This window comes from Theobroma umbraticum, unplaced genomic scaffold, assembly GCF_002168275.2.
Source record: "Theobroma umbraticum cultivar Fairchild unplaced genomic scaffold, ASM216827v3 scaffold_130.0, whole genome shotgun sequence".
NCBI lineage: Eukaryota > Viridiplantae > Streptophyta > Magnoliopsida > Malvales > Malvaceae > Theobroma > Theobroma umbraticum.
In genome coordinates, this window is record NW_018397264.1 from 1,110,234 (window position 1) to 1,124,030 (window position 13,797).

A 13,797-nucleotide genomic window follows, 5' to 3' on the forward strand; every position below is an offset into this window, starting at 1 on the left:
AAAATATTATTTTATATTTTAAAAAATAAAAAATGTGCTCTTCAACACCCTAAGAAAAGGGGGCATCAACCAATGCTCCCCAAGAAAGGGGATCACTAACGGTACTTCCTTCTTTTAAAAGATTAATAAAAATTATCTAATTGTAATTTTTAAAATTAATAAAATATAAAATTATCATTTTAATATTATCACGTTTGTAAACATTAATGATTGACTAATGACTAGACTTATATTTAACGGAAGATTTTTTTTAGGACAAAGTATTAATTTGAAAACTAATAAATTCGTTTGAAATTTTTATTAAAATTTAAGAGAGTTAAAGCTATTTCACTCTAAAATAAAACATATAAAAAAAATAAAATATTCTCATCTTTAACTTTTAACCACAGTTTCATGTGAGTCTATTAATTTTTGGAATAAATAATCTGCTTCACAAAAATATCTTTAGCTTGATATATAAATCTAATCATTAATTAATTATTAATATTTTTATTAATTTAATAATATAACAATATTAAAAAGATAAATTTTTTTTGTTAATTTTAAAAATTATTTCCATATAAATTATAAGTTTTTATTTTTAAAATTTTTTTTCTTGCAAAAAAAATTTCTCTCCCTATGAGAGGGGAGCACCGATCGAATGCTCCCAGTTGGAGGAGAGCACCTACCATGGGGTGGTTGGCCGACGAATGGAAGCGACGTGGACCGACCACATTGTTTGAAAAAAAAAAAGAGAGAAAGTCTTTTAATATATTTTTATTAACAATATTTATATTTTTAAATTTCATTATCTATTGCAAAAACTAATAAACTCACATAAAATCATAATTAAAAAGTGAAAATATTTTACCTTAAAAGAAATTATAATAAAAAAAAGATATATTAAAATTATAATAAAAATAAAATATATAATATTAAAAATGTATTATATAAAAATTAATAATAAAATATAAAAATATATTAAATTTATATTTTAATAAATAAAAATAATTTTAAAATTTAATATTATATCCCAACAAAATAATTGTAAACGATATTCTCTTGCTTACATTTAATCATCACTTTCCAAATATATATAGCAAGCAATTCAATATTGTTTTGCTACAATCACATGGATTCCATAACTGTCATCAGCGAATGCCATCTAAAACTGGACAACGACCAACGTGAGACCATCTGCAGTCTCACAGCTTCTACATTCTGATGTACTAAACAGCTCTGATTTCTCTCCGATTCCGAAACCATGTACACATTGAAAAGACCACTTTCTCACTCCTTCAGATTTAACATCTCCAATTTCACATCTCTCCGATCCTCAACAAAAACATATCAAGCCAATGAAACAATCAGTTCCCAGAATCCCATTTTCAGTGCCAAGTTTCCTGATCCAACCATGCCATTTTTCTCTGCAAATTCACCTTCGTTGTTGAGGATAAATACCCACTTCCCAAATTCATTGATACATCCAAGACTGACTTCTAGGACTCAAACTTTTCCCCAAATCAGGAACTTTTGTAGTAAACAGTCAAACCCAAATGCTGAACTTTCTGCTTCAAATGATATACCAGTTGCTTCCGCTATCATTCCACCAATTCAGAGCTCTCAGCCTATTGATGCAGCGTCTTCAATGAGAAAACCAATCAGTTTATGGCCTGGAATGTACCATTCTCCTGTAACACATGCTTTATGGGTAGCAAGATCAAGCATGTTTGAGAAAAGTGCCGGTGACAAGCAATATTCACAAAGTGAATTGGTTGCAAAAACCCCTTCAAGGAGCAAGACTTGTATTGATTATAAGTTTTCTTCTGATTATATACTTAGGGAACACTATAGGAATCCTTGGGATGAGTTTAGGATGGGGAAATTGCTTGAGGATCTGGATGCTCTCGCTGGAACCATCTCATACAAGGTACTACTATGAAATTTAAAATCTTTTGTGAAATTTAAATTTAAAGTCTTCTGATGGCATATATATTGTAGTATGTTCGTACTAAAGCTTGTTTGAGTTAAGACTGGTGATAAGTGCTTGAAATTTGCTGAAATATATGCAAGCTCTGACAGGTTATCTATTTTGATATAACTGATAATAAAATTTCCAACTTTACGTAATTATTTTCTTTGCTTTGGACCAGCACTGTCGGAATGATGATGGTGCAACAAGGCCTATATTATTGGTTACTGCTTCTGTTGACAGGATGGTTTTGAAGAAACCAATCTATGTTGACTTTGATTTGAAAATATCCGGTGCTGTTACATGGGTTGGGAGGTCATCTATGGAGATTCAGCTGGAAGTAACTCAATCCACACAAGGTAGAGCAGAATAAATGCTAGTTCTTTTGTTTTCAATTTTTATATGGTCTGTGGTTGGCTGCAGATAATTTTCACATGTCTGGCTGTCTATTCGTTCCTTCTGGTTCCGAATGTCCATCATCCTATAGTGGCTTTGTTGGACAACAACCTGTGAACATAACTTGATTATACATTTGAGTTTTGCTGAACATAATTAAGGGCAGTGGAGAAGCAATGTTTGTGAATAGCTTCTTGTTATTTTTAGTTGAGTTTGCAGCTAGCTTTAGTTGATCATTATTCTGGTACACCGATAATCTGGAAAGTGTTAGAGAAGAAAAGTTGCCTTTCACATTGTTATTCTTACCCTTTATCAAATTTTTATGCTGCTTATATACTTCACACTGGATGTGATGATAAAGGTCTTTCTTCCTCTTCGTAGATGCATGATGTTGGTTTATTTTAATCATCCATGTACATATCATACAGTTTTTACATGAAGATACTGTGATATTAACCCAAAAGATTAATAACAGGAACCTTGGGTTAATCTCAGATATTAGGATGTCATAGAGAGCTTTGGCTTGTTGGGATTGAATATGGGGCTAGGTGAGGAGCTCTTTCCCTTAACTCTTATTTGGAATGCTTGAATTCCTCCATGGGTCATTTTTGAGAAAATGGTGTCATCTCTCAACAGTGAGAGTACCAAATATAACAGTCGATCACCCAGTCACATATCTTAAGCCTCTTTATTATAAGATGAGTTCTTATCACTTCGTTAGTGACATTGCTCCTTCCAGCCTACTAATAGATGCTTCCTAGCCTAATTAAGAGGGGACTGCTCTAGACAATTCATAACTCTTGTCACTACTTTCTCTTTGTAAACCATGTTAATACTGCTTGTGGACACTAGCTTTCCCTTTTATTACTCCATCTGTTAGGTGCTCACCACTTTCCTTAGAGGCATAATGTTTACCCCGCATGCTTTCCACTATCACCCAAATTTTTTCTCACTTTTCATGGTACTCAAGCACAGGAAAGGCTGCCTAATCCTCCTTTTTGACCTCTCTATGTCTTCCTACTGACTCAGTTGCAATACTATCTCATCTCTCTATGGAAAAAAAGGAAAAACCCTCCAGAAAGGTAAACTGTTGTAGCAAATTGTCTTAACGTGCTGAGAATAAATTCTGTTCCAAGCAAGGAATAAGCTGGACTGATGTGCTCAAGAGCTTATAGGGGAATGGGCAGATCAATACTTTTGCCTGAATTTTAGCCAGTGCTGCTTATGGCATTCAAATCCACTCCGTATATCAGTATATCATCTTGCAAATGGCAATTAGCACCTCCATCATATTACATACTCTTTAAATGTTATTTGTTCTTTCAAAGGTGTCTCCAAACATCTTAGTTCTTATATCAATGTTCTTCGTATACCCTGCTGCCGCCTGAACTATTTTTTTGTTGACAAGTTGTTTCTGCTCTCTTGTTCAACTTTTTCTGGCTTCTTTGTGGCCCATTATTCTCTGTAGGATGCTTGCAGGATCTGTTTCAACTTTCAAAAAGGCCCACATTCAGGCCTGTGATCCCAGGATTTAGAGAAGTGTATATATACCAAATTAATTTCTATCCAACAGAAATAACATTCATAGACACTGCTGAGCAAAATATTTTTAATGTTTTTGACTTTCTGAGAGTTCATAAAAAGCCCTCTGATTTTGGTGACACTCTGCTCGAATAGATTGATTTTCTGTGATTTTTAAATTTTGTGTGTGTGTGTGTGTGAAGTAAAAATGACAAAAAATTAAGATGTAAAACCTCCTGAAAATTGCTGGTTCTATATAATCCCTTCTTATGATTTATTTTGGGACTCAATAATGTGCTTAATTCTAAATATCAAGTTTCTTTGGAATTTTGAAGTTACATCTGTTGTGCTTAGCTACATTCTAATGTAAATTTTTTTTTGTAGATTCTCCAAATCCATCTGATTCAATTGCTCTTGTGGCAAACTTCACATTCGTGGCCCGTGACTCCCAAACAGGAAAATCAGCTCCAATTAACCAGATCTTGCCTGAAACTGAACGTGAAATATTGTTATGGAAAGAAGCAGAAGAAAGGAACAAAATCAGAAAGCAGAAGAGAGCAGAACAAAAGAAGGATGTAAATAAGAGTGATGAAGACAGACTTTACTCATTGTTGGCTGAAGGGCGGGTTTTCTGCGACATGCCAGCATTGGCAGACAGAGATAGCATTCTTATTAGAGACACTTGTCATGAGAATTCTTTGATATGCCAACCACAGCAAAGGAATATTCATGGTCGGATATTTGGAGGATTTTTGATGCGGAAAGCATTTGAACTGGCCTTCTCAAATGCTTATGCCTTTGCTGGTGCAGCACCTTGTTTTTTGGAAGTTGATCATATTGACTTCCTTAAACCTGTAAGTAGCTATTACTATTTAGAAAGGTCTAAATTAAATTTGCAGTAACTAATCTTGACAGCACATACAGTGGACCTTTTGTTCCCTGGATCTTGATAGCTTGTCTTTTATAGAGAGGGGACCTCACGTTGTGCACAATGATAATTGATGATGTAAATAGTGGTTATGTTGGTGAAGTTTGAGGTTGGAGTCTCCTGTTTCCTTTTTTAAGCTGAAACGGTTGAAGGAATAATTGTAACTTTCACAAGAAACTCATACACGCAGTTTCCTAAGCGTGCAATGAGCAACATGAGAGAGAGAGAGTGTTTGAGAGCTTGTAAATCCATTATGTAGAAAGCTGTGCTGAAATTTACTTTGAACATTTTCATTTTGTTTTATTTATATATTTGAAATGATAAGGAAACAAACAACACAGTTCTCATGAATACTTTTTGCTGATGCAGGTGGATGTTGGAAATTTCCTTCGTCTCAAATCTTGTGTTTTGTACACAGAACTTGAGAATCCTGCTAAACCTCTGATAAATGTGGAAGTGGTAGCTCATGTCACAAGGCCTGAGCTAAGGTCCAGCGAAGTAAGTATCTAAATCAAACTGTATAAGAATGAAAGGACTTATGGAATAATTTGTTAGCTGGGTTGAGCACTGTCATCCTTCGTTCTTTAAAGATGTTTCACTTTCTAGCTTTTCTAGCAGGTTAGATATCAAATTGGCATTCAACCCTGAGGGTAACTGTCTAGAACCTCCAACCCTAAATGAAAAATTCAACAAAATTGAATGTATGTGTGTGTGTGTGTGTGTATATTTGTGTTGTGTGTGGTCATATGTATGCATGCGCATAGACCATCTTAAATGCTTTGAAGGGCCATAGAGTACGTCCAAAATTAGTGGCAGTTGCAATATAATACCTAGATGTTTAATTATCTCCTTTCAAGTTATGCTTTCTCTTACGCATGTTCTTGAATTTAGTGATTGGAATGCAGTATTTATCTTTGGTTAATTTTATGCAATTTGAATAGGTATCCAACAAATTCTACTTCACATTTACTGTCCGACCTGAGGCCATGAAAGAGGGATTAAGGATTCGCAACGTGGTTCCAGCAACTGAAGAGGAAGCACGACGGGTGCTTGAACGTATGGATGCTGAGAGCTCCCAATAGGCACAATTATGAAGACTCTCTGTCAAGAGGAAGAAATGACATAAACCTCTTGTTTTACAACTCCAAGATGTTATTAATAAGCATCCTTGGAATAGCAAAATGCATATTGACGTTTTGCTCATTCATTTGAATCTATATCTGTATCTAAAATCCAAGGTCGACAGGTATTATATCCATTTGAAGCTTGGAATACAGCACTCTTAAACTCCCTTCACATTGTCAAGGATTCAATGATGGAAATATTTCTATCTGAATCTCACAAGAGCAGATAGACTTTGCGAGCATGGGAATGCATGTCACTCTGCTCTTTTGGACAGGGGGCGATGTCTTTTGACCAGGACCAATCTGCTCTCTCTCTCTTTCTCTCTCCCTAATAAAAGAATGCCAGATCAAACCACAGTGCACAGGCCTCACAGCCACAAGTGGAAACTGGCGTCACTCTTTTTGATTTGATTGGACAGAAGTCTTCAGTTGGTTGTCCCCAGTAGTAACCATGACTTATTTCTCATTCCAGTACAAAAAAATATTTGGCAGGCACGCCGGTTAAACACTACAGATCCATCATTGTGCTTCTGTCGTTGAACATAAACTTCAAATGAGTCTAATTTATTTACAAGATAGATTTACCTTTTTTAGCTATACTACATTATTACCTCCTGATATAACTTCCTCCCGTATATTACATAGAGCAAAACAGCTTCCAAAATCCTGTAAGTCAATATATTTAAGTACAAATTTAACCAACAAAAAAGAGATTACATTATATATATGTTGAGATTTACGCACAAGCGCATTTGCACTGCCTGCTGCATTCTGAAATTTAACCTGCTTAGATATGCAGATGTGAGGCACTGATCAGGAGCTAAGATGAGGATGAGGAGCTTTCATCGTCGGAGGAACCATAATGCTGCCTTACGTTGAGTCCAGGAAAAACTGGTAGATGGGTAGGATTTGGCAATGGACGCACCGAGCTGTATATTGTTCTCTCATTGACCTTTGCAACTTCCTTGCAGACTTGATCAAGAATAGAAAGGAAGTCCCTTACAACCATAAAAATCCTGAAAGGATGAGCTTCTTCCTTAGCCGAGTTCCCATGGAAATACTCTGTTATCTCCTTCACCATAGAGAGAGCAACTCTCTCTTGGGTTTGGATCCTTACAATCTCTTCCTCCGTCTTCTTCAGGAACTCATTCATTGACTCAGAGAATTTGCGCCTACTGTCTTTTAACGCAATCTCTTCATTTAATTTTATAACTTCTCTGATTTTAGGGATACCACTAGCAAGTTTTGCCACCTCAATACTGAGAACATCTGAATCCATAGCAGCAGCCTTCTTCACATTAGTGAGCTCCCCACTCAGCCCAGAAACAACTAGCAGTCCGAGCTTCCTAAATTCAACATCATCCTGAATATCCGATCGCTGAATTTTCTCAGCTTTCAGATTCTGATTGGCACCAGAAAGGTGAGAACCTTCAGCTCTGATAATTTCCTGCACAACAAAATGCAAAAGTGTGGTTTTCCCATCAGTGCCCTTTACATCAACAAGCTTTAAGAGCGTGTCAAGCTTGAAGGCATGGGCATCGCCGCGATTGGTGCCAACATTCATGCGGTTCCCAGTTTTGAGCACTGCCTCTAAAAGCTTCAGAAACATTCTGCTGTTTCGCAACTCTCCACAAGCAGCCTGCAGAGATATAAGTTTCAGTAATGAGAAAATTACCACACAACAGTAAATTGAAATATCAAAATCCTTCATTTCAAATAGATACAACCCCAAACATCATGCTCAGTATACAGCTTTATCTAATGCAAATTGGTGAAATTGTGCATTGTTGCCCCAAATGTTATTGACTAAACATAGTCTTCACCTCCATGGAGCTCGATTACCGTAAGCATTTTCACTTATATTGGGGCAGTAGTCATAAGGATTTCTACCAGAGAAAAACATCATAATGAAGTTTTTCTTCCTTCACAGCAATAGAAATAGAGATGTTTCAACAGTTCCCAATTTTCCCAATTCTTATGTGGAAATCCACCCAAAGATAACAAAAGCTCATTTATTAATGAAATTATATCCGGGAACTGCATTAAGTATTACACACCAACTCTCATTGGATGCAGAGTTTACAACCATTGAATAAAAGCCAAGATTATGGTATCAAAGATTACTTAGCCGGAATATCATATACCCACTAGCTGCTTTGTACAGAGTTTAACGCCATTGAAATGAATCCAAGCTCATGATTAGGGAGATTACTTGGCTAATGAGGAAAAAGGAAATGTTATCCTCTTAGGCAGTAGGCAAGCTTCTTACTCAGGAAAATTGGGGATATAGGTGTAAATTAATGACTCTCAGTTGGATGTTTTTTATCTGAGCCAGGTAAAGACACAGAAGATATGATAGATTAATGAGACACACTGAAGCTCCTCATAAGCATCTTTCTATAGTAAATCTGATCCCTAAAAGATAGAGAAAAAAGAAGCAAAAATGAAGAAAAACAACAAAGAAATTTTCCTATTTTAAACTTGTTAACTTTTAACTTGCAGCAAGCTACTGCAACTGAGTTTGCTAAAGTCCTATAGAATGTGTTTATCAAGAATAAGTTTTTATTATGGTCCACGAGAAAAAATTATAAAGCTAGCAATGATGAAGAACTATCCGTAGATACAAGATTCACGACAGACATCTTAGTGGTTTCCCAATAAACCAGAAGCACACAAATGCACACAGATTGGAAATTAAGATGTACCTCTAAAGTTTCAAAAGATCTCTTCAGATACTCAATTTCAGAGTCAAAATTAGCAATGTAAAGCATTGCATCAACCCTCTTGAAGGCAAAAGGTATGTCAAGCACCGCTTTCAGGAATTTCTCGGCGGGACCTAGCTTAAAAGGTGATTCATCTTTGAAATCCTTCAGCTTATGCTCTTCTTCTTTGGTTGGAGCCATCTTTAATAAGCTTTCCAGGAGCTCTGTCCCAAGTGTGTCTGAATTGCCTGTTTGCACAGAAAGAAGCTAAAGCAGTTTAGAGGTAAAATAAATGGTGAGGATGGAGAGGGAAACAAGGAAAGATGGAAGGAGGGGATGGGGAGAAGCGATGCAGCGGGTTGTCCCATCAAGTAAAATTTTTGCAACTATAGTTTGAAAGGCAATTAAGTGTACAATTTTGTTCAAGAAATAGCATCTGTAAACTGGAGATAGAAGGGCAACCATTTTCCGCAAAATCTTTAAAGCAATTATAACCAGCATGTAATCCACTGTTATGTTCTCCAGGGCATTGCCATCCTATATCATACATGTAGCCCTCTTGAAAATGAATAGACAAATGGACAATAGATAGCCAAATAGGTGACACCTCAGAAACCTGTCTCAACTTTCAACTGGACAGATTTTCAAGTAGTCTCAAGGAAAGAGAATTATTGCTTTTCTAACTATAAATGCTCCACATGCTATTTTTATTTTATTTGTGAATGAGAGATGAGATTTCCTTGGTTGGGAAAGGCTTTTAATTAACCACCATCAAGGTCACGGCATATCTTCCATTCAGGCTCTTCAGAAAGTAAATATGAGTTATTGCAAACGTCCTGGTCTTTTTTATGACTGTTTGGTTTGAATATTGAACTCAATATTTTATGGCTGTGGCACAACTAAATCATATCAAGCCTGGACCTCTGATGCATTGGAATGTGACTAGACTCTAGAAAGTATCTTTCCTAGTTTCCTTCTTTCCTTTTCTAGAATCTATACCATTGTTTTTCTTAAGTATAATCCTCTAAAGTCCACTTCTACCATCCATGACCATTGGTTGTCAAAGAAAAATTTTGTTCCTCATTTATTGCTCTATCTTTTACTGATTCTTTATATTTGCAACGCATATGAAATGATTACCTTCCATAAGTGCTTCACAGACTTCATCAATGGTCACATTCAGTGCCCTCAATAAAATTGCAATGTTCTGAGACTTCTTTGGATCAAGCACACGATTTTCGTGATTCACAGAGGGCAGAATCTGCCGGCGACCATTGTCTTTTGTGGCCAAATTTGAATTATTCACCATAAACAGTGTCTCAATCATTTCTTCATTCAATCTGCAAGCACCATTATAACATTTTATTATTTACCAAACAACGTAGACGTAAAGTTATTGGATACCAAAAGAAGAAAAATTGTAAGCGAATTTGATATACTAGTAAGACAACACTAAATGAGAAAGAGAGAGATGTGAATATCTCACTGAAAAGAGCTTGCTTTTATCTGATCCCACACCATGGCCCGATCCGAACTCGCTCTAACTTTATCCCAATGCAAAGGCTTCAATTTCGGTTTCGGGGTCTCCTCACTGCTCCCTAAGCCCTCATTCTTCTTTGGCTGCTCATTCACAGCCAAATTTTGCAACACCACTGGCCTGGAAGGCGCAACAAGAACCGGAGGTCCCCCTGGATTAGTCTCGGAAACAGCCTTCACTGCAACAGGAACCTCCCAAAAACGCGGTGGAGGAAGAGGAGGAGGTGGCGGTGGCAGCTTCCTAAGCGCAATCCTTGATGGAGATTCCGTGTTCTGCCCCGAAAGACTTGAACCTCTATCCGGTGAATCCCTTTCTGAAGAAGACGAAGATAACCTTGTAGATGAAGCTGAAGTTGAAGAAGGGGTTTTGATTCTCACTGTATAGATGGGAACAACAGTATCTGGAGACTTGGATCTCTGACTCAACGGACTTGAGTTCAAGAATGAATTTGTAGGTGAACAAGAGTTGGAATAAGGGTAAGAAGCAGTTCTTGAGTTGAAGCTTCTACTCCCAAAGTTCTCACCTCGAAACTCCCTCCTTGAACTTGATCCTATTCTTGCTGGTGGACCTCGTGGTGGACTCTCTCTTCTGCCTGAAGACCCTCTAGGCGAAAAAAACTCCTCTTCTTCATCTTCAACATTGTTTTCAAAACTACCGGTTTGTTCATTTTGGAGAAACTGCTCTCCACTTTGAAAAGTTTGTACTTTAGGCAATGGTGGCAATGGTTTTAGCTCTGGAGAGCCAAGTTTTTGATAAGGAGAAGATGTAACTCCCAGCCTGATACCTCCATTGCTAGAATGGGTTGTTTTTTCTGGGTCTACTCTAGAGTTTACAAGGGTGCCTAAGTAGAGAAACTCTGAGCTGCGGTTGGTTGAGACATAACGTGGCGGTTGGAGCGGTGGTTGTGGAGGTGGTGGCTTTTGGGAGGCATCTGATGGGGAAATGTTGGGAGGGAATAAGCGGAGGGAGTCTGAACGAGAAGCTTTGTCGTCTGACGAGGTGTTTTGGTGGCTGCGATGGCGGAGGAAGAGAGTGAGGGCGGCGATAGAGAGGATGATGGCGGCCAAAAGGAGGGAGGACGAAAGAGAGATGAGGAGGAGGTGGTGGCGGTGGGATGAGGGAGATGGAGAGCGGGGTATGAGCAGGGAGGAGATGTTGGCGGGAAAAGTTGGGAGAGTGGAAGGTGGAGGAGGGGGTGGAGGGGAAGGGAAGGAAGGAAAGAAAGGATTTTGAGGCGTGGAAGGGGGAGTTGTGGAGAAAGGATATTTGGGTTGTTGTTCTTGTTGTTGTTGGTTGTGATGAGGTTGGGGTTGTGGGGAGAGAAATGGGGAAGAAGAGGGGGGGTAGGTTGGTGGGGGGGAGGTTTGAGGAATAAAAGGTTGGTGGAGGAGGTGGCGGTGGTAGTGAACGGAAGTGGTGGTCGGTATGGTGGAGAGGAGGAGGAGGAGAAGGAGATGAAGGAGATCAGTCACGGTGGTTTTTGGCATTATTAATGTTTTTTATGTGAACCACACTCAACACCTTGAAACACAGTCTCTCTTTGACTGTTTTTGACTTAACATGGTCAGGGGGAGAGATGGAGACAGACAGAGAGAGAAGATTGTTAATTTTCTTAGATCATTCCTTTGAACAGAGAAGATTAAAAGGGAGAACTTTGTTCGTTTGCTTGCTATAGTGGAGTTTCTCAGTTTTCTCTTGAAGAGATGATTCAAGAATGCAGATGGGGTACTTTGGAAAGAGAAAGCAAAAAATGCAGAGGACCAAAACCAGACAATGGGAATTGGGAGGTCCAAGAAGGGAATGTTCCAAGTTCCAACTCAAAGAGAGAGCAGGCAGGAGGGACTACATGACTGAGTTGGAGAGGGCATATAGAGAGAGAAGAACAAGAGAATACTAAGAATGAGAGGGAACAGTAGGAGTAAAAGGAATGGTAGTTTAGACTTTAACAACAGGCACAGCACCCACACACACTTTCTAAACACTTTGTCTTTCACCTCTCTTCAGAGGTGAACTGAACTTTGAACAAAACACAATCTTTCAATGTAAAAACCTGATAGCAGTAACATAAATGTTTGAATATGTCTGAAGCTTGAGATGGAAGAGGTGGAAAGATCCAGGTGTGAGCATGGAAAGTGAGGAGGAAGGTGAAGACTCAGAAGAAAAAGTCAAGAAAATTTTCTGAAGAAGATGCACAAGAGGTTAAAAATCTCTAACAGACAGACATTGTTCATCATTGGGATTTGCATATCGTTTTTCCCTGTGCAGGGATTCCTGCAATTATAGCACATACATACTTCTGGGCATGGTTAAAGATGAGCTGGTTACACTGTAACCCTGTGACCGTGATAAGGAGTTGAAAGTGAATCCACCCAACAAAGCATTTCACACTTGGATTATGTTTATAAAGGAGTGGTCATTTTGGCTTTGTCCTCGCCACTGTTCACCGTATTGAAGCACTGATTCAGCATCTTAAAATCAGGCAAACTTGTTGGGGGAGGGAATTTGCATGAGCTCACTCTCTCGTGGGTGCGCGTGGGTATTGCAATTTGAGGGTTTGAAGACAGCAGGACGTCATAAATGGACATACGTCCATTTTTTCTCTTGACAAAATCTAAGAATACTCGAACTTAAAGGCTTTTCGTTTTTGGACACTTCAGTGCTCCTTTTGCCTAAGAAAGTGGTAAAAGGTTTTTTTAAGAATTGAGAAATTTAAATTCAATTATTATTTATTTTAAGTCAAATAACAATATGCTTAAAACACATAAACTTTTATTTTAAAAATAGGCATGAAATTTACTTTTAAGATTTTTAGATTGAAAAAGAATTTCCAATTGTAGAGGCGTGAAGAGGAAAAAAGAAATATAGCAAGGTAAAAGTTTTTTTAAAATAAATTGTTAATATTTTCTAATTAAACTAGTAATAGACTAGTTCAACAAGAGAAAATTAGTTTTTGATGTGTAATTCAGTAAAAAAATAAAAAAAAAATACTCATAGCATTTTATGTACTAACTCTTTCATTAATATCTATTTTGATTCGAATTTACCGTAATATTAATATCTCTAAAAAGGAATTTCATATCAATAAAAAGTAAAATAAACTCTAATATCAATGATTATAAACTTATATTTTTAATTTAAAAAATACATTTATTATGTGTAAAAAAATTATTATTTATGAATCAAAAATTCATTATTTATTTCTATTAACGTCAAATTCGTAACATATTTACATACAAATATTTTACTTAGACAACTATTACATCCGTGATTAATATTATCTTAATATAATTAATTGTCTCATATGTTATAATTGTTTGTCTTCTTTTAGTACCATAAATTTAGTTTTTTATTTCCTTCCTTTTTGTTGAATTTGAAAATCTCATGATAACAACTATTTTATTACCAATTAAGTCTAATAACTTTTCAAATTCAAACTCCTCTTTAAAAAAGAGAAATTTTTTTATTTTTAAACAAACCATCACTCTCAAACCAGTAATCCATGTTGCGACTACGTTGAGAAAAGGAGGGGGGCCCTCTTAGCCCATATTGTCAAAACTCAAACAGATTTGAGGGAAATTCTACAATCTATGACATGATGATGATGGGATGCTGCATTAATCATTTTTTACATCATAATA

At 36.9% G+C, this 13,797-nt stretch overlaps 2 protein-coding genes across 2 annotated transcripts; one reads left to right on the forward strand and one right to left on the reverse strand.

Moving 5' to 3' along the window:
• Nucleotides 1-1,118: 1,118 nt before the first annotated feature.
• Nucleotides 1,119-6,092, forward strand: LOC110422192 (acyl-coenzyme A thioesterase 2, chloroplastic-like). The gene is made up of 5 exons (XM_021436005.2): nucleotides 1,119-1,909; nucleotides 2,133-2,310; nucleotides 4,253-4,722; nucleotides 5,166-5,294; nucleotides 5,738-6,092. Exons 1-5 carry the CDS (start codon nucleotides 1,244-1,246, stop codon nucleotides 5,876-5,878), a joined length of 1,584 nt encoding a protein of 527 aa, XP_021291680.1. The 5' UTR covers nucleotides 1,119-1,243; the 3' UTR covers nucleotides 5,879-6,092.
• A 432-nt stretch (nucleotides 6,093-6,524) lies between these two features.
• On the reverse strand, nucleotides 6,525-12,548 carry LOC110422191 (Actin-binding FH2 (formin homology 2) family protein). Its single transcript, XM_021436004.2, has 4 exons — nucleotides 10,109-12,548; nucleotides 9,763-9,962; nucleotides 8,626-8,870; nucleotides 6,525-7,559 (listed from the first exon to the last, which is right to left on the reverse strand). Exons 1-4 carry the CDS (start codon nucleotides 11,644-11,646, stop codon nucleotides 6,741-6,743), a joined length of 2,802 nt encoding a protein of 933 aa, XP_021291679.1. The 5' UTR covers nucleotides 11,647-12,548; the 3' UTR covers nucleotides 6,525-6,740.
• Nucleotides 12,549-13,797: the final 1,249 nt, after the last annotated feature.